General features: G+C 38.9%; 1 protein-coding gene across 1 annotated transcript in view; it reads right to left on the reverse strand.

Annotated features, from left to right (window-relative positions):
* The window catches only part of PRMT3 (protein arginine methyltransferase 3), a 74319-nt gene that overhangs the window by 27946 nt on the left and 23021 nt on the right, over positions 1-23352 (reverse strand). The window contains 5 exon segments of the mRNA XM_032224926.1: positions 932-1119; positions 13753-13819; positions 13821-13832; positions 21674-21734; positions 21736-21771. Of these exon segments, the coding sequence (XP_032080817.1) occupies positions 932-1119; positions 13753-13819; positions 13821-13832; positions 21674-21734; positions 21736-21771 (364 nt within the window).

The following is a 23352-nucleotide window of genomic DNA, read 5'->3' on the forward strand; positions in this document are numbered from 1 at the left end:
CGTGTCTTTCTTCTGTACTGTAGCAGGAGAACCAAAGAAATGATCTTTCCTCCAGATAATTTGACACAGTTTCAAAATGCAATAAAGAAATAATATCCTTGTTTTAGGAAGTAGTAGTGGATTGTGAGTAATGAAATATCTGCAAGGAAACGACCAAGCTCAGAAAGCACCAAGGATTCCACATTGAAACTAGGTAAAGATCCAACATCCATGTTTATTTATAGGGAAAGCCATATACTGATACTATACTTTATATTATTACTTTCTGACTACAATGGAGATGAATATCTGCTCAGGAAAATGGGAAAATATTATTTTTTTCTACAAATATGTAGAGAATATTAATTAATCATAGCTCCAGAAAAATAGGGTTTGCTAGTCATATCAAGAGAGCTTGTGAGGAAAAGAGAAAGGAACATAGGGTTATGATGTCAATGTTTAAATTATATAATAGATCAGGGTGTCACACTCGCATCGTCATGACAGTGTCGCATTACGTACCATGACTTTTTTTCACCTTTGCTAAACCGGGCATGGGTATGGCCAGCGCGTGACGTATGTGGCCTGCGGGCCGTGAGTTTACAGCCCTGTAATAGACTTTGGTTGAAATTACTGCAAATAAGCCAGGACATCTGTAATCAATAGTTGAGTGGCAGATAACTTTTATTTACACACACACACACACACACACACACACACACACCGGAGGGGGGAATTAGGAAGCAAGGATGGAAACATACGATCAAAAGACTAAAACTCCACAGTGATAATTCCAAAACTTAAAACACCATGGACTTCATATTGTTATTGATCAAGGACCAAAAGTCATTGTATTCATCTTCTTTGATGACAACTTTATATAAAAACAGTTCACAAAGAGAATAAAGAAAAGATTATTTTTTTTGGAAGATGCTATTCTCTGTCACATTACCTTGATGATACAAGCTTCAGATATGAGAGTCCTCGAATCTAAGACGTCCACAACTGCTTCAGGCATTACCACCTTTTTCATGCAGGACATATTGAAGCCATATACATCATCCCAGAAAGTCAATTGATCGGTATGCTTAGCGATATCACTTACAGCCACCAGGCTAATGGAACAGGAGTCAGGATACACTGCAATCAGATAAATGATTCAATAGTGAGGACTGTGCAGGAGCAAATTCTGTACAAGAGAAGCCAAATGCTATTAAACATGCTGGAGGAAAACAAAACATTTAAATTAAGCAATTCCACAGCTACATCTCTGAAATAAGGTCCTCTAGGACTACAAGAGATATGTGTTTCTATGAACAGAGTACAAAACAGCTGTAACAATTGTAGGATGTTCTTTTGCTGGGATGTGAAAGGGGAGAAGAAGAGCTTTAAGTCTATCAGCGGTATAACCAAAATCTACAGTATAAAAGAGAAAATACAAACAACTTTGAACAAGTATACAGGTGATCCTTGACTTACAGCAGTTCATTTAGTGACTGTTCAAAGTTACAACGGCACTGAAAAATGTGCATCATGTGATCAAAATTTGAACATATGGCAACTGATTCATACTTATGACCCTTGCAGCAGCATCCCAGGGGCCCCTTTTGCAAGCAAAGTCAATGGGGAAGCCAGATTCACTTAATAACTGTGTTACTGAGTTATCAACTACAGTGATTTACTTAACAACTGTGGCAAGGAATGTTATAAAATGGGAGGCAAAATTCACTTAACAAACATCTAGCTTAACAACAGAAATTTGGGGTTCATTTATGGTTGAGTCGAGGACTACTTGTACTTGATTTTTCTAAGAAACATTCTTATTCAACTTTTAAATTATTGTAATTTGATTTATATCCTATCTTTCTACTCAATTTGAGCACAGGAGAGAGTGCAAAAAGGTACTAGACAGCTGAGTCAGTAATAGCAGCGGAATCTCCAAAGGGATCTTAAGGTTCATGCAGGTTTGTAAGAGGAGAGATGGTATCGTAGACCGTATTTCTCAACGTTGGCAACTTTAAGATGTGGGCACTTCAATTCATTACAATGCTGAGGATTCTAGGGGTCAAAGCCCACACACCTTAAAGTTGCCAAGGCTGAGAAACATTGTCTTAGACAGTCCACGTTTGAGCTCTTTCGGGATTTTTAAAATTATATCAATATTTTAAAATAGTGATATAAATTTATAGAAATATTTAACAACCAGGGTAGATTTTCAGGTATTATCTTTTTTTCTTGTACTATCTAGCAGGCTGGTTGTACCATTTTGCACCAAGTGCAGCAGTCTAGATCAGAGCTGTCAAATTCCCAGCCCATGGGCCAGATGCATCATGCACTGGCCACGGCCACGCCTCATTTAGCAAAGGGGGGGGGAAAGTTCCGATACGTCACTTGACGCTGCCATGACGACGTGAGTTTGACACCCCTGGTCTAGCTATTGAGATCAAAAGGCCTAAAGAGCACTGAAATAGGCAAATTTGTTGTATCTATTTATAATCAATATGCTGAATATGCTATAGTCTTGATGCTTATTCAGAATTAAACATTTGGAGGAAGTAATCAACATTACAGGATGAACAATTAGCAATAGCAATAGCAGTTAGACTTATATACCGCTTCATAGGGCTTTCAGCCCTCTCTAAGCGGTTTACAGAGTCAGCATATCGCCTCCACAGTCTGGGTCCTCATTTCACCCACCTCGGAAGGATGGAAGGCTGAGTCAACCTTGAGCTGGTGAGATTTGAACCGCTGAACTGCAGATAACAGTCAGCTGAAGTGGCCTGCAGTACTGCACCCTAACCACTGCGCCACCTTGTATACATATATACATATTCTTTCCTAGTAAAATAACTAAAGAAACTGGATTTCCCCAAAATGGGAGAAAAAGCCCCAAATTTTCAGACTGAAAGCCTTTCGAGAATTCAGTATTTTATTCTGAAAGAATGAGAATATTATTCACATGTACCAAAAAAAAAAAAAAGCTCACCATGCAACTGAAACAAATCAGTAGTTCCGTACAGCTGACTACTGCCACACACACTGACATAAAACATACTTTACAGGAGAATGTTATTTCTTCTACACAAGGTTGCTGTGGGCTTACACTTGACTTCTCATCGTCCAAATTTCCAGACCTGTTCTGCATTATCAACAACATCCCTCATTAAGTACTGAGAAAATGATTTGAGGTCAAGTTGCTTTCAAAACCAAGGATAGTGCAATATACAGCAAGTGTCATGTAAGAGTATTTCCAAACAAAACATGCATACATGTTAATTTGCAAACATGGATGCCAGGATTAGCATTTAAATCCAATAGAACAGAAATAAAAACAAAATAGACAATCAAATACAGAATATAGAATCAAAATATAGAACAGAATATTTATTGGCCAAGTGTGATAGGACACCTAAGGAATCTGTCTCTGGTGAATTCTGCTATTGCTAATATTATTACTACCTCTCCTATTGCTATTATTACTCCAATGAAGTATTAACAGGCTGATTCATATTATAAACCTTGGTAATCTTGATAGAAAATGCCTCAGTTGTGCCCAGAGGTGGGTCCTAATCTTTTTACTACCGGTTCAGGTGCGCTCCCATGTGCACTCAACCACATGCGCAGAAGTGTCTGGGCGGAGCCTCACACCACCGCTACTACTGGTTCAGCGGATTCAGGCTGAACCGGCAGCAACTCACCTCTGGCTGTGCCCACATTGTCCCACCCAAGGTCTGAACTGACCACAAATCCTGCTATAACTGCAATCCTGCTATATAGAGCCGAGGTGGCGCAGTAGTTAAATGCAGCACTGCAGGCTACTTCAGCTGACTGCAGTTCTGCAGTTCGGCTGTTCAAATCTCCCCGCTCAGGGTTGACCTCAGCCTGCCATCCTTCCGAGGTGGGTAAAATGAGAACCCTGATTGTTGTTGGGGGCAATATGCTGACTCTGTAAACTGCTTAGAGAGGGCTGAAAGCCCTATGAGCGGTATATAAGTCTAACTGCTATTGCTAACTGCTATTGCTACTTTCACAGATTCTGGAAAGCTTGGCTCTTTCTCCCCAGACATTGGGTCAGAATGCAGTATGAAACTACCTAGATGTGTGCTTGGAATGCACTATCCCAGGCACAAAATGTTGTGTAGAGGTGGTTGTTTTGTAGTATGACATTTCTAATCTTATGCAGGGATCTTTGGTGCTCCTTGAGCTTGGTTGTTTTCTCGCATACATTTCATTACCCAAATTCAGAGAACACCATGGATGCCTCATTTCAGCCCCAAGCTATAAATATTCTCCTTTATTTTTTTTTTAGTTTATTTTTTTGTTACATAAACACACATACCCACAAACAATGGGGAAAAAAAAAAACAGAAGAAAAACCCATCATCACATATAGCATGTCATTTGGTTACAAGTGTTTTAACATTTATCATTCTTATACATTTATTGTTTCATTTAATAGGTTATAATATACAGTTTGGGGTTGCTTTGTTTACCATCCCTTCCTCCTGTTATAACACCACCTTATTTTCCCTTTCTTTTCTCCCTTCGTCCCTTCTCTACTTTCTTCCTTTCTGTACCTTTCTCCTACTCCTGCTCTTCCTCATCCCTTTCCTACCCTCTCTCCTCCTCTTTCTCTCCTTTCCATCCTTCTCTCCTGACCTCTTTCTTTTCACCCTCTCTCCCTTCTCTACTTCCTTCCTCCTCTCCTTCCCCTTCCTTCTTCCCTTCCCTCTCCTTTGCTCCTACTCTTCCTTTTTCCCTTCCTACCCTCTTTCCTTCCTTTTCCTCTCTCCTTCTCTCTCTCCCTTTCTTCTCTTCTTCTCCTTTCTCGTTTCCTTTCGTCTCCCGTCTTCTCTTTCTCCTTTTCTCTCCCTTCCATCTCCTTTCCCCCCCTTTCCTTTCTCCCTCTCCCTTCTCTACATTCCTCCTTCCTCCTCTCCTTCCCCTTCCTTCTTCCCGTACCTTTCTCCTGTTCCTGCTCTTCCTCTTCCCCTTTCTACCCTCTCTCCTCCTCTTTCTCTCCTTTCCATCCTCCTCTCCTTACCTCTTTCTTCTTTCCCCCATCTTCCTTTCATTTTCTCCTCCTTTTTCCCTTTCTTTTTCTACTATTGTTGGTGTTTCTATTTTAAATCTCAATTTATGTTTCCTTGGGATGGTACTTCCGCCAACCCAGATATAATTTAGTATCATTTCTTATTCCCTTACCTTTGTTAATCTATCCTAACTATATTTCCTGCCACAGACACACTTTGTATCTCTCTATTGAACTCTGTGGCTTAATGGTTAACACATCTGCCTAAGATGCAATACAGCACAGGTTCGAATCCCAGTAAGGGTATGGCTAGCTGATGAGAGCTAAATAGCTTGAAATAGACCTATACTAGTCTCCCTTTACTTATTTATCAGCACAAATACAACACAAATGTAATAAAAAGGCAACAGTAAAAATATTGGGTTTCTGTCTGGATGGTCTCTTGTGACGAGCCGATGGACAGAGAATGGAAGCAGTGAACTTCCTCCCATATTTGGGCATACCAGGGGTTGCGACTTTATATATATGGGAGGAGGAAGATATATATATATCTTCCTCCTCCCATATTTGGGCATACCGGGTGTTGTAAAATCTAAATAGATACCTTTCACTCTGGCTGGCTGATAAGGAGTCGAGCTCTGTGGCTCAATGGTTAACACATCTGCCTTAGAGCAATACAGTACAGGCTCGATTCCCAGTAAGGGTATGGCTAGCTGATGAGAGCTAAATAGCTTGAAATAGATCTATACTAGTCTCCCTTTATTTATTTATCAGCACAATATAACTATATACATATACATACATACATACATACATACATACATACATACACACACACACACACATATACATACATACATACACACACATACATACATACACACACATATATGAGTTAAATCCTTCATCATTCTGTAGACAGGTAGGTCTTACAGTGAGAAAAAAGAAACAAATGAATACTTACAAGGTTGCCTTTGTAAGGCATTCTGAAGTGCATGTTCTAATATTACTGTACATCTAGATCTGTTGTTTGCCTAACTCATTTTTAAAAGGCTGATGATGTTAAAAATGCCAAGGAAAATGGACATGGGGGGGGGGGAAGGTTTTTTTCTTGCTCTATTTTAACAATATAGCCCAATACTTTTTCACTGTAATCTCATTTTTAAAACAATTGCTCCTAGAAAAGATCCAGTTCAATGGAAGGTATTTTCCTTAATCTTCTAAAAAGAGAAATGGTTCTGACATATTCCAAACATGTCACTTCATTGGATTCAGCCTTTAAGCCTTGCTATTTATAAAAATAAGGAAAAAGAAAAAGCAAGGAAAAAGTAAGACCCCCCCTTTAATTCTGGGTTATTCCATCTTTTTTTTTTTAACCCGATTGAATTATTTCTCAACATAGGTGATACAAAACTGCTGATCGGACATAGCAGGGCAGCGCACTCTTAACACTGGTGTGGATTTGTCATCTGTGTCCTTCTCGATTCACTGCCTCCAAATCATTTGTCATTAGTAACAGCTCACACTGAGAACAAAGTAAGATGGGAAATCTTTGATCCCTCAGCAATGTGGTAAAAAGGTAATACCGAAGGAACTGCAAAGCCGAAGCATACTTGGAAGCAAATCCTTTAAAGGTGGGAAAGCAACTACAATCAATCACTGTTTCATGTAGTACTTTTGCTTCGGAGAAGTTTCTTTTCTTCTTTTTTTTTTTTGCAAGCCACAGCTTAATGTATTTTATAGAGAGGTCCTTGGGGCAACTTGAGGGAGGTGAACAGGAGATATTAAAATGACACAGTGCTGTTATGTTAATACAGTCATAATAAATTGTCAGCTGGCTATAATACAGCAGTATGCTGTTTTCAGTAAGAAAAGAAAAATACAGGAGGAAAGAAAAAAAATACAATGTAGAAGGTAGATTTCCTTTCTTGCTATTTTTTTTAAAGTTGCTTAAAGCCAATGTACAAGAAGAAATAATAAATTACTTTTTTCTGAAAAAAATAAAGGGCATAAAAGCAATTGCTTAAGAAGGAAATAATCCAGGATAGTACTTTTGAATTGTTTGCCAATGAGCTTCTGGAGCCAAATAAAAGATTGGTTGTTACCCGTTAAGTCCCTCAGGGCACAGGGTTGATTATCTGAGGTCGCGGTCCTCAACCTTTCTGGCTTGGCAGCCTGGCGGCGATGGAAGGGAAAAAGGGATACTTCTGTGAGAGTGGCAGATCACTCGCACAAATGGAGCTTTGCGCATGAGGGTCTGCTGCTTGCGCAAGTGGAGCTACATGTGCGCTTGCCCACTTCTTGCGCAGCCCAGTTCCAAACAGGCCACAACCTGTTCGCGGCCTGGGGACCCCTGATCTGAGGGATTATCTATCTCCAATTGTTTCTGCCTGCCCAGTACATTGGGCAGAGGTTCCCTGTGTCATGCAACTGAGGAAGCATGACTTCTCTGTTGTTCTACCCAACCTCTGGAACAGAGATTCAAGCAGCACTTACTCTTCTAAGGTTCCAAAGAGCCCTTCAGACCTGGCCCTGTTTTCAGACCTGGGCTTAAGTGTGTTTATGAAGCCCTTGTTGTGTTTTGTCTGTTTTTAGTCGAGGCTGTCCATTTTGCTTTATGTTTTTTTAATTGTTTTGTGTATTTGATTTTGTAAATGTCCAGAGTCTATAGAGAGAGCCGAGGTGGCGCAGTGGTTAAATGCAGCACTGCAGGCTACTTCAGCTGACTGCAGTTCTGCAGTTCAGCTGTTCAAATCTCACCGGCTCAGGGCTGACTCAGCCTTCCATCCTTCCAAGGTGGGTAAAATGACCCGGATTGTTGTTGGGGGCAATATGCTGACTCTGTAATTGAAATTGAATTTATTATATTTCTATGCCGCCCTTTTCCCCGAAGGGGACTCAGGGCGGCTCACAACCCAAGTCAAGGGTGGTGGTGGTGGTACAAATAAGGAATAAAAAAGACAAGCAAAACAATACCACAATTTAAAAGCACACAACAACCATACCATTCGAGGGGGGACAAAAACTCATTAGCCCCAGGCCTGTCGGAACAGCCAGGTTTTAAGAGCTTTGCGGAAGGCCTGGAGGGTGGTGAGGGTTCGAATCTCCATGGGGAGCTCGTTCCAGAGGGCCGGAGCAGCCATAGAGAAGGCCCTCCTCCGGGTGGTCGCCAGTCGGCGTTGGCCAGTGGATGGAATTCGGAGGAGGCCTAATCTGTGGGATCTAATCGGTCTATTGGAGGTAAACCTCTTAGAGAGGGCTGAAAGCCCTATGAAGCGGTATATAAGTCTAACTGCTATTGCTATTGCTACTGAAATGGACAGCCACAAGAAATCCAATAAATACACAAGAAAAAATGTCAAGTACAATGCCACCCAGGTATTTTTACTATACTTGGAACTAATTAAAAGCATTAGAGGATGGGTAGAATGTCTCTCTGCCACTCCCTTTAAAATCTACATTAGTGATCTAATTGCAGCACTTTCCTATTCAGCCACTGATCTTAATTTACTCCCTTACCATTTGTGGTTCTAGGACTACAGTAGCTTATGTTCTTAGTATTTGCAAGAATTTTGGTGTAAAGGCATCACTTCAGCTTTTTTTATATACACTTTTACTAAGAAGCTTATTAAGGTCAAAAGCATTAGCAGCTTCATTGTCTTAGCTTCACTTGACAAGCAAATTAACCACGTTGCATTCCACTGAGAACACTGTGCTCTTCCAAAGCCTTAGCTGATAACCGTTTAAACTGCAAGGTGAAAGCTTTTTTTTTTTCTGTACTCAGCTGATAAACCGTTTAAACTGCAAGGTGAAAGCTTTTTTTTTTCTGTACTCAGCCTAGCAACATACACTTACCAATTACAATGGGAGCTTTTAAATTGTATTTTATTCCTAAACTGCCTTGAAATTTTATGGTTGGGAGATATACAAATTTGTGTAATAAATAATAAATAAGATACACAATTAGGCCCTAGACAAATGCACAGCTTAACACTGTTGACAGTGAACTGCTTAGAGTGACAGGTAACATTTCCTTAAAGTAAGGGTTCATGGCTCATATTGCAAAATATCTCTTCTAAGACAGCAATTCAGTGAGAATTTCAAACAGAAATGTCTGCTCTGAAGATGATTTGAGACTCATATTATACATCCTATTGATCTATATGATTAAATTGCTGCGGTGAACTGAATTCAGATGGCCATTTAAATGTCTATCATGCCACTCAATTTTAAATGAAATCTGAATAGTCCGGAGTAGCACAGCTTTAACTTCTCAATTAAATCAGACTATCTGCTTTCTAGAAAGATTGAAATATAAATCATCTTTGCCTCCTGGGAAGCATTTAGCATAATAAGAAAGTAGGACAATTGTTCCAAAGCAGTTGGCAAAAGTTCACCCATTACAAATGCCTAAATCCCTGCTAAATGAACTGTGCAGTTATGCTATGGGCACTAAAATGTGCAAAGGAAGTTGATAAATTCTATCAAATCATACAGATTTGGCAGTTTCATTAATTTTAAGAACTCCATCCTGAAATCAATGTCATTCTTGAAGAGGTTACAACCATATTTGCTATTTCAAAATTATCTGTTATTGTTTTTCTCACTCTGAAGGTACCTTTGTAGACATCATGGGGTCAGGGGGAGGAAATTTTATATGAAGGGAAAGAAAAAAGAAAAACAAAAGCCTGGTGCCGTACATATGTTTGATCAAGCTATCACATATATCACAAAAGTACATTGCTCCATGAATATGACAGTTTCACTATATCAAAATATATTCATTGTTATTTTCTTCTTTCTATCTAGTGCAGTGGTTATTGAACTTTAACTCTTTAGAAAGTCAACTCTCGAAATAATATATAATATTTTGAATTCACAGGTTCTGATGCTTACTACTGTACCAATGTGGACACTGAAATGGGAAATTCATTTGATCTTTGAATCCTACCAGCTAACTGATTTATACATAAAAAATATAACAAACTATGAATAAGGCTTTGATTATTTTGTAAATCAGAAAGAACATGAATTACATATGTTTAAAAACAAAACAGGATTCTCTTTGAAATCCTGTCAAATTATCTGAATAATCAACAAAACTACTATTAATGTTATTTTCTATTGGGAATGAGAAACAAGCACAGATAATAAAGTCCTTTCATTTATTTAAATTAGTAACTCACCATTATATTATTTCATCCATAAAAAACAAGAAGCAAAAATATAACTGTAAAAAAAAAAAACTTGATTTACTGAAACTCAACTTGTGATGTTTTCCCCTTAAGCAAGTCAAACACTAATTTTCAATCTTTTAATAATAATTTTAAAAGAGAAAAATATTAGTTAGGAACATTTTTTCATCAAAACAACATGCACATCAATATAGTGCAATATTAAATAAACGGAAATTATTTTGGCAAAATGCAACAAATCCATACCATTTGGCTCTCTAATACTAGATACTGGGCCAACTCTTTCATGGTGCTTTAAATACTGCAGAGTTTGTCTCAAAAATAGCCTATATTTTCCCTTGGTTAAGCACTATTTTTAATTAAGTCATCCAGCTGTGCACGCAGTTAGTAAGTGGTTCAGCAAACACTGAAAACTCAACACTTCCTATTCTATTTCAAAGAGCCAAAATTAGATGTTCCTCAATCTAAACTCGGTAAATGAGAAGGAGGAGTAAAAATGCACTGGGGATAAATTTTGAGGTCCTACATACACAGAATGGTAAGCCAGAATTCTAGTAGCAATTAGCCTACTGTAAATTATTTTTATTATTTTTTTAACCCCCACATCTCAACAATTCTTGATGCTTTACAAAATTAAAATATACTTACGTCAGAAATCTAAACTACAAATAATTTACCTCCAAAGCTCACTGGAACAATTACATTTGGATCGGGAAGCTTATTGCAGAGTAAGAGTCAATTTCATCTCCAGAAGGAGTGGGTTCCAAAGAATCACCACTATTACTGAAAATTATTACTTCCTGGCCTTAGTCCCACTCATCTCTTATGACAAGCTTTCCAAATATGCAACCATGGTCCCAGTTGGTAGTCCTGAAGATAACTAGGTACCAAGTCATAAAGAGTTTATAGGTTAAAACCAGTAGTTGATTGGACCAAGAAACCCAGTGAAAACCAATGGTGGCCCTGCAATATTTATATTCTATATTCTGACAAAATCTGCCAGATAGCACACAGGTCACAGCAATTTGAAGCAAATGCAACAGTCGAGTATTCTTCAAAGGCAGTCTCACTGCATTGCAGCAGCTCAAATAGTAGTGATGGAGACATGAATCACTGCAGCAAGGCCATGCTACAAGTGTGGCTTAAACTGAAGCTGGGCAAAAATCCTTCTGGCCATTCTCACTCATCTGCCATTGAGCAATAGTCATGAGTTTAGAACTGAAGAACTTCTTGGATGAGAAGCAAAATGTTTTCAAACACAAAACCAAGAAAGTCCAGTTGCCTTTTGGAAAAAGTATTTTGGGGCAAACCATGACCTGGATGATTGGGATCTCCATAGATAGGAGTTTAGAAGAATTTCCTCTCATAGACCTATTCCCTCAGAAGTAGTGCTTCCACCTCAGAAAGTACCATCAGAAAGGTAGAAAATCAGAACGATTATTTTAAATACTATAAGATTACATTTTGTTTTTCAGTGTGTGGCATGCAAACATAAGCACACAATTCCAGATTTAAAATAAAACAGAATACAGGTATGATTTCTCCTATCTCACTCCAGACGCTGTGGGCACTCTAACACTGGAGGTTTTTAAGAAGAGATTAGACAACTATTTGAAATGTTATAGGGTTTCCTGCTTGAGCATGGGATTGAAGTAGAAAACCTCCAAGATGCCTTCCAGCTCTGTTATTATGTGGGTCTCTTAAAACGTACTTCTCTTAAACTGATATTCCCCTTAAATAGATGCAACTCTGATTTTTACAATTTGGTAGACCCTGCTTCACTGAAACTTAGCTAAATGATTTGATTAATGATAGCAGCTTGCATATTCCAGTATTTAAGATGCAGAGGGCAGATAGAATTGCAGGGACATCCAGTAAAAAAGAGGGGAGGGGGTCTCTGCTTTTATATTAACAATTGAGGGTGTACAAATGTCACTACACTTAAGAACAACAAAGAATGTTCTTCCTGTAACAACTCAGAAATCTGAGACTACCCAAGTAGCTGCTAGTACAGTTCTACACAGAAATTATTCAGACTATCATTTGTACCTCTATAACTGTCTAGTTTGGCACAGCAACCAAACAAGACAGACAGATTTCAACAGATAGTTAGGAGTGCAGAAAAAATAATAGCAACGAACTTGCCTTCCACTAAGGACCCATATACTGTACAAGCCAGAAAGAGGGCTATGAAAATATCTACATATCCCTCACATCATGGACATAAACTGTTTCAACTTCTTCTGTATAGGACATTGCGTGCCAAAACAACTGGACACAAAGACATTCCCCCCCCATGCCATCACTCTGCTAAATAACTAATTCCCACAACACTGTCTTATGCCCTAGGATATCAAACCATGTAGTAGGGCTGTATTATCATTTTCCTTCTCCTATCCATGTTTCCTATTACGAATTCCTTTAGCATCTTACATTATCACTTTGTTGTACATCTCTTATGATTTATGCTGATTATTTTTATTTAACATTTAGGACTATTGCTCAAGGTTGTATCTTATGATTCATGGTGATTATATTATGATTATGATTTATCATTTGTTGATTGTTGATTGTATGTACATTGAGAGCTTATGAACTAGAGACAAATTTGTTGTGTGTCCAATCATACTTGGCTAATAAAGAATTCTATTCTATTCTTGAAACTCTACATGAAAACTGGGTTTTACTTAAAGGTAAAACATAACACATAAACTAGCTGTGATAAACTGTTTCTATACTAGACACTAGACCTATGTTTTCAAGTAGTTCCCCACTTCTTTATTAAACCTCATATCTAGATTAGATCATTAGTTCCGATCTTCCTGTAACATTTGATATACAGCAGAATTCCCAGTGGAATTAAAGAATTCCACTGGATAGTATTCAAATATTTTTGTCCACCAACATGGCATGAATCAATAGGATAGATTTGCCCTTCTCTCAAGTAACCATGCTCAATCTGTTCTGAATATTGGGTGGGGGCGAGAGGAGGACATTGTAGATCAGGGGTGTCAAACCCAATTACATTGGTGACCATATCGTGATGTATCAGGATTGTTTTTGTGCTTACGGAGTCGGGGTGGATGTAGCCTATATGGGCCATATCCGGCAGTGTGGGCCACATGTTTGATACCACTGTTGTAATGAAAATATAAAACTCTGTTTAAACAGCAAACACACATACACACACATACACACACACTGTGTTTATGTCCTTTTTAGTAATTTGTAAGCAATGTTTAGAATACTCCTATATCAACTTTCTACTTTTATTACATTATTACCAAATTATTTACTATTAAAAAGTTTCCATAAAATTCTTCAAGGACTGAATATTATTAGTTTAAAAAGACAAAGCATTCCTGAAAATAGCATTTCAGTTAAGATCCAACTCTTACATTATTGCTCTTGTATTATACACACTATGAATTATCTTGGAGCTACTCTTAATGGAAACATTATTCATATCAGAAAATAAAATTATTGGTCATGCATAGCAGAATTTAGTTTTCTCCATAGCTGAACTATTTATTTAATCAGACTAACCTGAGCCTCCTTTGATCAAATATTTGTCCCTTGCATAAATGACTGAATCCAGCATAGACTCAAAGAGGGAGGAAATAGCCCTGCAAATTGAGAAAAAAGAAAATAAACAAACAAATAGAGATAGGGTAAAATTATATATCAGTTTTAGCAAGCTCTACAGTAGCATTTATAAACTTTGTCTTTGGAAATAATATTCTGAAGAACAGTCCAGCAGCTCTTTTATGCTTTACTATTAGTAGTCCATTACACTCTGATATAGCAATTCCTTTCATTAAGCATTTCACAATTCTTGTGCTACAAACCCAGAGGAAGAAGCCACAGATTTAACTTTAATTGATTGTTAGTATCAATATGTATGAAAAGTGGCTAATGAAATATCTGAAGACCATGTCTCCTTTTGTACATAAAGAGGCATAATAAAATTAAAATCTTCAGCTTTCAAAATCCAGCATGGGTGAAGGGTCAACCACAAATGTCATACAAGCCAAAAAGACAACTCAACACAGTTCCGGCCACAAAACCCAATACGACAGGAATGGTTAGGCTCAGTGTGGCAGTAGCTAAATGTCCCCCGCTTAAGATACCGTATTTCACGACTATAAGCCACACTGAAAAATCCTAAAATTTGATAAAAAACTGGCAGTGCGGCTTATAACCCGGGTGCGCTTTATATATGGAAAAAGATTGAAAATCTCTCCCTCCCGATTTGACCCTCAAAACTTAAGCACGAGGACGGCTGGGCTGAGCGCCCGTATTCTGAGCCCCCCCCCCCCCCCGGCTTGGTAGGAAGTCCAGATCGAAGCCAAGCCTGCAGCTGGCTGGCTGGCCGAACTACCAGCCCCAGCAGCAGCCCCCACCAGTGGGGTAGAGGAATACAAGCCCCATTAGCCCCAGCCCAGGCTTTCCCTCCACCCCTGCATTGACGCGTCCGTTCAAATCCGACCCATTTCCCCCCCCCGGTTTTATTGCCAGCGGAGCCCACCCACCAGACAGACCCTCGCCCCGTTTTCTCCTCCCCCCCCCACCCAATCCGGGTTAGAGGCGTCGTGCGAACGCGTCTCTCAGGACGCTCCCCCCTTCCATTCGGGGTCAAAGCATCGCGCGGATGCGGGAAGCCTCCTGCTTTCTCTATTCTTCCTCTTTCTTCTCCCTCCCTCTTTCTCTTTCTCTCTTTTCCTCTCTGCCGTCTTTCCCGGACCGGGTCTGCTGCCGGGGCGGGGAGGGCTGGGAGGGGGCTGATGGATCCGGTGGTACCTTGCTGAAAAGAGATAGAAGGGGTGTGGGACGCAAGCTTGGAAGCCACCAGACCTTAGTTGATTAGGAGCGGCAGGAATTCCCCCCCCGCCGCGCCCCCCCGCCTCTGTATTGCAGAAGGGATGAACGTTGCCCCCCCCCTTATTATTTTTTACCAAGCTCTCAGGGTGGAGCGGCGACCGAGGCAGCCCGTAAGAGCATCTTAGGAGCCAGAAATCGGTTCCTGTGCCAGCCGACATTGGCCGTGGTCCTCTCTCCCCCCCCTCAAGCTTCTACGCCCCGCCGCTTGATCGTTCTTGCTTTGTAAGCAAAACGGTGTGGGGGGCGACCAGAACGAAAGGAGAGCCAGGAGAGAGAGGGATGGGGGGGGAGAGAAAAGAGAGAGGAGAGAGAGAAGAGATCAGCTCCTTTATAAGACTGGATTGCCTTCCGCGCGGACAACGCTGTGCTCCAGGGGCTGTTGCTGACTTTCTGCCAGCTCTCCTGGATCAGCTTCTGATACGCGCTGGAAAGTCCATCACGCTCCATTTTTCTCCCAGAGCTAAGTGCCAAGGGGAGCAGAAGCGCCGTTTCGGGAGAAAGCTCCGCTCCCCGCTCAAAGGCTTGGGCCCCCGGATGAACAGGTGGCCCGGATCCTGATCCCCGAGCAAATAATAAATAAATCCCACACGCGGGGCTCGACGGAGCTTTGAAAGCCGCTTTCTCGCCCGGAGCTTCCCTTCACATCTCTGGAACGGCTTGGCTCCTTTTTTTTTTTTAGGGCGCCCCTCCGTTGGGAGGAGGAGGAGGAAAGGCTCCAACTCTGCCCAGAGAAGGAGCCCGAGCGCTCCGGGGAAACGTGGCAAGCCAGTCCTTCAAAGTCATGCCGGCACTTTAGCGTGAATGTTGCAAAAAAAAACGTGCGCTTATAACCCAGTGGCTTTATATATGAAAAAAGTTTGAAAAATTACGTTAACTGATACTGCAGCTTATAAACCCGGTGCGGCTTATGGTCGTGAAAATACGGTATATTTAATAGAGAAGGCTGCAGGCCCCTTACCATGAAAAGGTCCCCATTGGAAATTATAGGGAAGCTAAACAGATTTTGTTGGTTTAGGGGTATGCAAACGTAAAGAATAAGCCCAACACCCAAGAATGAGCTGTATATGGGATAAAAAATAATATCTTTGTATTAAGAAGCATGGCTTCCTTGTGGCCATGTACATGTTCTAGTTCCCAGCCTATTCCACTTCTTCAACAGGGCTGCAAAAGAAGATACTGTAAATTTGGCTTTTATTTTAGAATAACAGCAATTTAGTTTGTCATCTGAAACTTGTTAATCTGCTGATAAAATGGAATAGCTTTACAAACTACACTTGAACTACAAATCAAAGTTTAAGTTTATCACAGTGTGCCTGGATTAAATTGGGTTAATGTACAAAGGAAATTAAAGTTTCTAAATTAAACTAAATTAAAGGGATGTGGTGGCTCAGTGGCTAAGAAGCTGAGCTTGTGGATCAGAAAGGTCAGCAGTTCGGTGATTCAACTCCTTAGGGGCCGCGTAACGTACTGAGCTCCCATTATTGTTCCAGCTTCTGCCAACCTAGCAGTTCGAAAACATGTAAAAATGCAAGTAGAAAAATAGAGACCACTTTGGTTGGAAAGTAACAGTGTTCTGTGCACTTTCAGCGTTTAGTCATGCCAGCCACATGACCACAGAGACATCTTGGGACAGCACTGGCTCTTCGGTTTTGAAACGAAAATGAGCACCGCCCCCTAGAGTCAGGAACAACTAGCACATATGTGCGAGGGGAACATTTACTTTTACCTTTAAATTCCTTCTTAGCAATGCGCTGGAAAGCAAAGGGAGGTTAGAACTTAGCTTCTCTCAAAAAGGCTGAAACACCAGGTATATTCTACCTAACAGCCAATTATTATATTTTCAGAGTGCAAACCAATTGTGCATAGCTTGGAAATGTGGGTCTGAATCTCAACATATGCAAAAGGGTTAGAAAATCTATTCTCTAAAAAAAAAAAAGGAATAGTGGCGAGAAAGAGGCTATTTTTCTACTGATAAGAGGGCTCAACTTTATTAGGACTGAGAGTTAAATAACAAGCTTAAGATGGCAATTTTATTTGGAGAAATAACAGCTAAAACAGCTTGATCCAGAAAGTGCTTCTGATGGAAAAGCTTTCATCAGTTTTCCTACTGAACAGCTCTCTCTAACTTCTGTTTGCACAAACAAGAGCCCTAGGGACAAATGGCAAGCAGGTTTTTTATAGCAGGACATATGTATATTGCATCCAATAGTACCTTCGTATCTCTATGGAGCATTTCTCTCTGCACAAGGAGACCCAAGATGTCTGCTGTTTCCTCTTCTGCACTGCACTCCCTCCCTCCCCTCATGTACATGAAGGCTGTTTTGAAAATCAAGGAATCCTCCACAAAAATGTGTCACATAGCATGAAAAGGTATAATGAAAATTGGTATTACACCCCTGGGAAGAGGAAATACTTTCTGCTAGGACAAAGCCATCACTGGAAGCAACCATTATTGCACTATACATCATTACCTTTCTCAGTCATGCTAAAAAAAGCAGACCACCAATAAAATAACTGGTGTTTCTTAGATCTCACCTGTTCTCTTCTGATATTTTCACGGCTCATACTGCAGTTTTTACCTCAACCACCCAAACTCTCTTATGCAATATCACGTCTTGTAAGCTGCTAAGGGGTTGTCCGTCTTAGTGAATCAAGTCATTCATCATCAATCTCAAAATGTTTTGCTCTATGTGTGGTGCTAATCTCTTCTGTAATTTAGAATGTAATTTCACAGGCTGCTGCCTCACCTGTAGGGGTGCCATCTGGAAAGAGAATTATACCTGACATTTTTGGTGTATGATGCTTGGAGACTCTCTTGTTTCTACATGGACAAGGTGCAGATTTAAAAAAAAATATTTTTTAAAAAAAGTTGCATTATTAATTCAAAATTAATTAAAGCAAAGTATTCCGTACTGCACAGATTTGTGAGCAGAATGCTAATGATTGAAATTAGCAACCAAATGAAGACCTACAAATGGCTAGCTCTTTCTTAGACGAACAATGAAAGGATATTTATTATTGCATATTATAGAAGTGTTTCAACTATTTAAAAAATTTGTTAGTGCTTATAGCAAATAGAATAAAGATATAAGGCTTTGTGAGGTAGACTTGCATATCTGGGTGACAGAAGTTTATCTGTATATCAAATTCAGAGAAACAGAAATAAACAATTAGAATAAGATACTGGCTGTTGAACAAAATGTTCCCTTCCATTGAGCAGAAGAGCCAATAATTGTTTTTGGAAGTTGATGGTACGATGAATTGATGTAAACATTAATAATACAATACGATATTGGCTATGTAATAGTATACATGTGGTTATATTTATGAAAATGACAAAATAAAAAACTTTATATATAAAAATAAAAAAAATGCTCCTTCATTCAATTTTACCCCTAGAGAGCAAGTTTGCAATTTCAAGTTCGCGTCAAATATAATTGTTTTATGGATGTGCAACACAGCGCTTAATTTTTTTAAGCCTTTAAGTCCAAACTGAATTTCTCAACAAAGAAAAAAAAGGTCCCCCCAAAACATTGGAAAAAGTCCTAGGCTTAGTTCAACTCATTTATCGTATTTTTCTGAGTATAAGATGCACCGGAGTATAAGAGAACCAAGGTTTTGAAGAGGCTATTTTTTAAAAAAAGTAGGTAGTAGAGAGAGAAATAGAGAGAGCTAGAGAAATACAGTAGGTAGTATGGAGAGGGAGAGAGTGTAGGTAGTTAGGTAGAGGGATAGAGGAGAGAATAGAAAGGAGAAAAAAATACAGTAGTAGGGAGAGAGAGAGAGAGAGAGTAGGTAGGTTGGTAGGTAGAGGGATAGAGAGAAAGAGACAGACAGAGAGAGAGAGAGAGAGAGAGAGAGAAATACAGTAGATAAGTAGGCAGAGAGAGAGAGAGTAGGTAGGTAGGTATGTAGGTAAATGGAGGGGAGAGAAATACATAATAGGTGTGGGGAGAGAGAGAGTAGGTAGGTAGTAGGTAGATGTTTCCAGGTGTATTATCCATGTGCTGGAGAAGGAAATCACTGACAATCTGCACACCTAAGACTTTGTTTCTGCTGGCACAGCACTTGAATCAATATAATTCTCATCAACCAGTTAAAGAGCTTTCCAAAAGTTTTTGCACTCTGCAAATCTCCCAAAAATGGCACATTTTTCGCGAAAACAGGCCCGTTTTTTTTAAAGGCATGAATAGCCTTGGGGGCTTGCAGAGTTCTCCTGGAAGGTGGAGGAGCCAAAAACGAGCAAAAAATGGCCTGTTGTCAAAAAAAATTCATGCATAGCCTTATGGAGGCTTATAGAGTGCTACTGTGGGCTGGGGACAAAAAACGGCCCATTCTTTGCTCATTTCTGTCCCTCCCCAGCCCCCAGGAGCTCTCTGAAAGCCTCCATAAGGCTATGCACAGCCATTTCGGTGAACAGGGCGGGGCTTTGGGAGGCAAAAAATGCTGTATTTGATGTATAAGATGTACCAGATTTTCAGCCTCTTTTTTGAGGAAAAAGGGTGATTCTTATACTCTGAAAAATACGATATCTTTCATTCTGCTTTCAAAACATTTTGCATTATTATTGCATTCCATACATTTTAATGCTATCCTACTGCTGATATCTAAGATAAGATAAAGAGACAACCTTCACTGTCATTTTAAGCCATGAAAAACTATTTAAGAATGTTCCATACAATTAACTTTAGTTTTCTGAACATTCATTTTCTGTCCATTTCTACCTTCATCACACACATGGGTTCCAATATGATTTCTTCAGTGATTCTTCAGTAATTCTACTGATCCAAAGAAATATCTTTCATGTCTTTCCACACCACGTTATTTCCTTCAAATCCCTCCCTAGTGTCTATCTGTACTGGACAAACATCAGTCCTGATCTACATCTGTCAACCTCTCTTCATTTGTAGTTTGTTTTTTTTCCTCCAGCAATTTTACCACCTGCACTTGATAAAAGAAACAAATGCCAAGTGTGACTAGTTACTGCTGTTCATATATTCATTAGCTAAAAAGCTTCTAGGCCAGGGGCGCTAACAAATCACTGCTGCAGAGTCTTCGCCCAACATTTGACTGAGGAGCCACAGGGACGCTGGAAGCAGAACTATTATGCACTATCACTACCTATTGATAAGACCAAGATGGGATGGGGGTAGAAAGTAGTTAAAAAAAACTTTTTCAAAGCCACCCCAAACCTAGTACAATTCCTGGTCCATTGCCAGTTCTACATTATCCTTTTCATTGATTAGTGAAAGTTAAATCACAAATAGTTTCTCTATAATAGCTAGGACACTTAGAGAGGGCTGTAAAGCCCCCTGAAGCGGTATATAGTCTAAGTCTATTGATCTATCTAATCCAAGTGCTCTAGATAAGAAGTAGCAGAGGATGCTGCAGGTCAGTGCTTTGTCTCTTAGTGTGTTTAGCAATAGCAATAATATTTAGTCATATACCGTTTTATAGCCCTCTCTAAGCGGTTTACTAAGTCAGCATATTTCCCCCAACAATCTGGCTCCTCGTTTTAACCCACCTGAAAAGGATGGAAGGCCAAGTCACCTTGAGCCTGGTGAGATTTAAACTACCAAACTGCAGGCAGCCAGCAGGCAGCAGAATAGCCTGCAGTACTACACTCTAACACTGTGCCACCGCTTATTTATATTTATATTTATACAGATACATACATACAGTACATGCACACGTACCTACACGTGTGTCCATGTGTTTTTATATGTAAGTCTAGCATTGACTGCAAGGAAGCGAGCCTTATACTTTAGAAGAAAAATTCTGCCCATGGATTTATCACGGTCTTCTCTTTGCACTAATTCCTTCTTGTAGCACATTTAAATCATCAAGATGTGAAGAAAATACGCTAAATGCTTCTCCCAAAGGGCATGTGCTGAGTGAATTGTCTCCCTTTATAAATAAAATGAATATTCGGAAAACCTAGCACCAGCATGCTGCACATCTGATTTCATTTCAACGGCTTACTATTTGTAAAATTGCTCTAATTAGTGTTAAACATGATTTCCTCTTAAAATTCTATACCTCACAGGAACAGAAGTACAATTCTGTCTGGAGTGAAGCCTGTTCGTTTGATATATCAATATCAATGTTGTCTTACTAGCAATAGCCTACTTGCAATATACACCAGCAATTTTGTTCAGCATCTTTTTGCAGTGCCATTGTAACTTAGTATTCAGGTACTTCGAGGTTTTTAAGAGAGAGTTGACAGTCACTTGTCTGGAATGGTATAGGGTCTCCTGCTTGAGCAATGGGTTGGACTAGAAGACCTCTAAGGTTCCTTCCAATCCTGTCATTCTGGATTCGGTCTACATACAAATAATTCACATATATGCATGCATGCTTCTTTTAAATGCTACTTAATGGCTATGATAAATTATGGAGAAATACTAGTCTAAAAGATTTCAAATAGATGTTATTGTGTCATTACTGGGACAAATTATTTCCTGTCATTTTAGAACAAGAATACAATAGTTACAATAATTAAAATTACATTCATTTGCCACATAATATTTTGGCACATTGAAAATTATGGCTCCATATTTACCGCAAAGCATATTTCTATTCTTACCATCCATTCCGATATGATAACATCAACTTTTTCAACAGGTATATCAACTTCTTCATTCTTCCTTTGATCAAATAATACTATCTTCAAGTCCATTGAGCCTGCAAGGCAAAGGGCAAGGGCGTGCTATACATTTTCTAATTACATTTACCTGAAAGTACTCAAACATTACTATGAATAAGTACTTATAATACAGAGAACTGTTTCACAAATGTTTTGTGCAGTGGTCTGTACTCATGAATTGTACTCATGAAATCACACTTGCTTAGGAATCCCCTGTATGATTCTAAGATAGTGAGATACTATGGAACACAGTACTGAAGAGCCGAGAATGTTTTGCTTATAAGACATTAAGAGAATGGAAGTTTGGACTGACCTATGGGAATCTACAAACAGATCTGAGGACCCGGATTGTTGTTGGGGGCAATATGCTGACTCTGTAAACCGCTTAGAGAGGCTGAACGCCCTATGAAGCAGTATATAAGTCTAACTGCTATTGCTATTGCTATCTTCCCCTATCTGTTACTAACACAGGTTAGCAGGATTTGGGGGTTCAGTAGAAAATCAGCCACTTCATTTTCAAATATTTGCTTGGGTTCATATACGTCTCATTTTCTTCTAAGAAAAAAGGCATTAACCAGCAATGAAGGAAGATATCTTAGGGAAATGCTAGCATTTCTTCCAGATAGTGGCACAATTTTTAGCCTTCTGAGTCTCAAGGATGCTTTTCATAGTTTAGGAAAGTAACTACTTGCTTCCATAAGCATTGTAACAGTATTAGAAAATTGTTGACTGAGATATATTAATTTATTAATATAACACAGCTTTTTCTTCTTGAAGACATAATATGCACTTGAAGATGCTTAGATGCACATTATTTATTTCCAGAAAGGAAATATGTAATAGAAAATGTAAGCTACTTATACAAATGTAAAGGAAAAATGAAAAAGCGAATACTGTACTGTGGTACAGTACAGTTGGTGCTCTCTGAACTTGTGGGTTTCTTGAAGATTGTTCATAACCAAATTAGATAATATCATCAGTGCACCACCAAGTTCAGAAAGCACCAAGTATCCCACATGGCTCAATCCTAGGCTACAATATTCTCTTTTAGCAAATAGTGTAGGTTTGTAACTGGAAGTGTTAAGACTTTGCAAAGCATTCAAAAAGGGCATTTTGCGTAGATGGTTAGTATGAGTGAAACACCTCTTCTCCAAACATTAAAACAGTCCACATCCTTAGGAAACTTATGCAGTTCTTCAAACGTGCATAGGTATTCATATACTGCATATGTGCCCAGATAATTGGAATGCCAGAGACAAGAAAGGCTGGGTATACAAGAATCTGTGTGTGTATATATATATATATATATATATATATATATATATATATATATATATATATATGTATGTATGTATGTATGTATGTATGTATGTGTATATATATATATATATATATATATATATATATATATATATATATATATATGTATATATATATATATGTATATATTATATATATATATATATATATATATATATATATATATATATATTATATATATATATATATATATATATATATATATATATATATATATAAAAGCTAGGGCAAAAACACATAAGGATTCGTTAATGCTGTGAAAGAGACTAACACTAATTTAATGTAAATTAATGTATTTT

The sequence above is a fragment of the Thamnophis elegans genome, chromosome 1 (assembly GCF_009769535.1).
Source record: "Thamnophis elegans isolate rThaEle1 chromosome 1, rThaEle1.pri, whole genome shotgun sequence".
NCBI classification, from domain to species: Eukaryota; Metazoa; Chordata; class Lepidosauria; order Squamata; family Colubridae; genus Thamnophis; species Thamnophis elegans.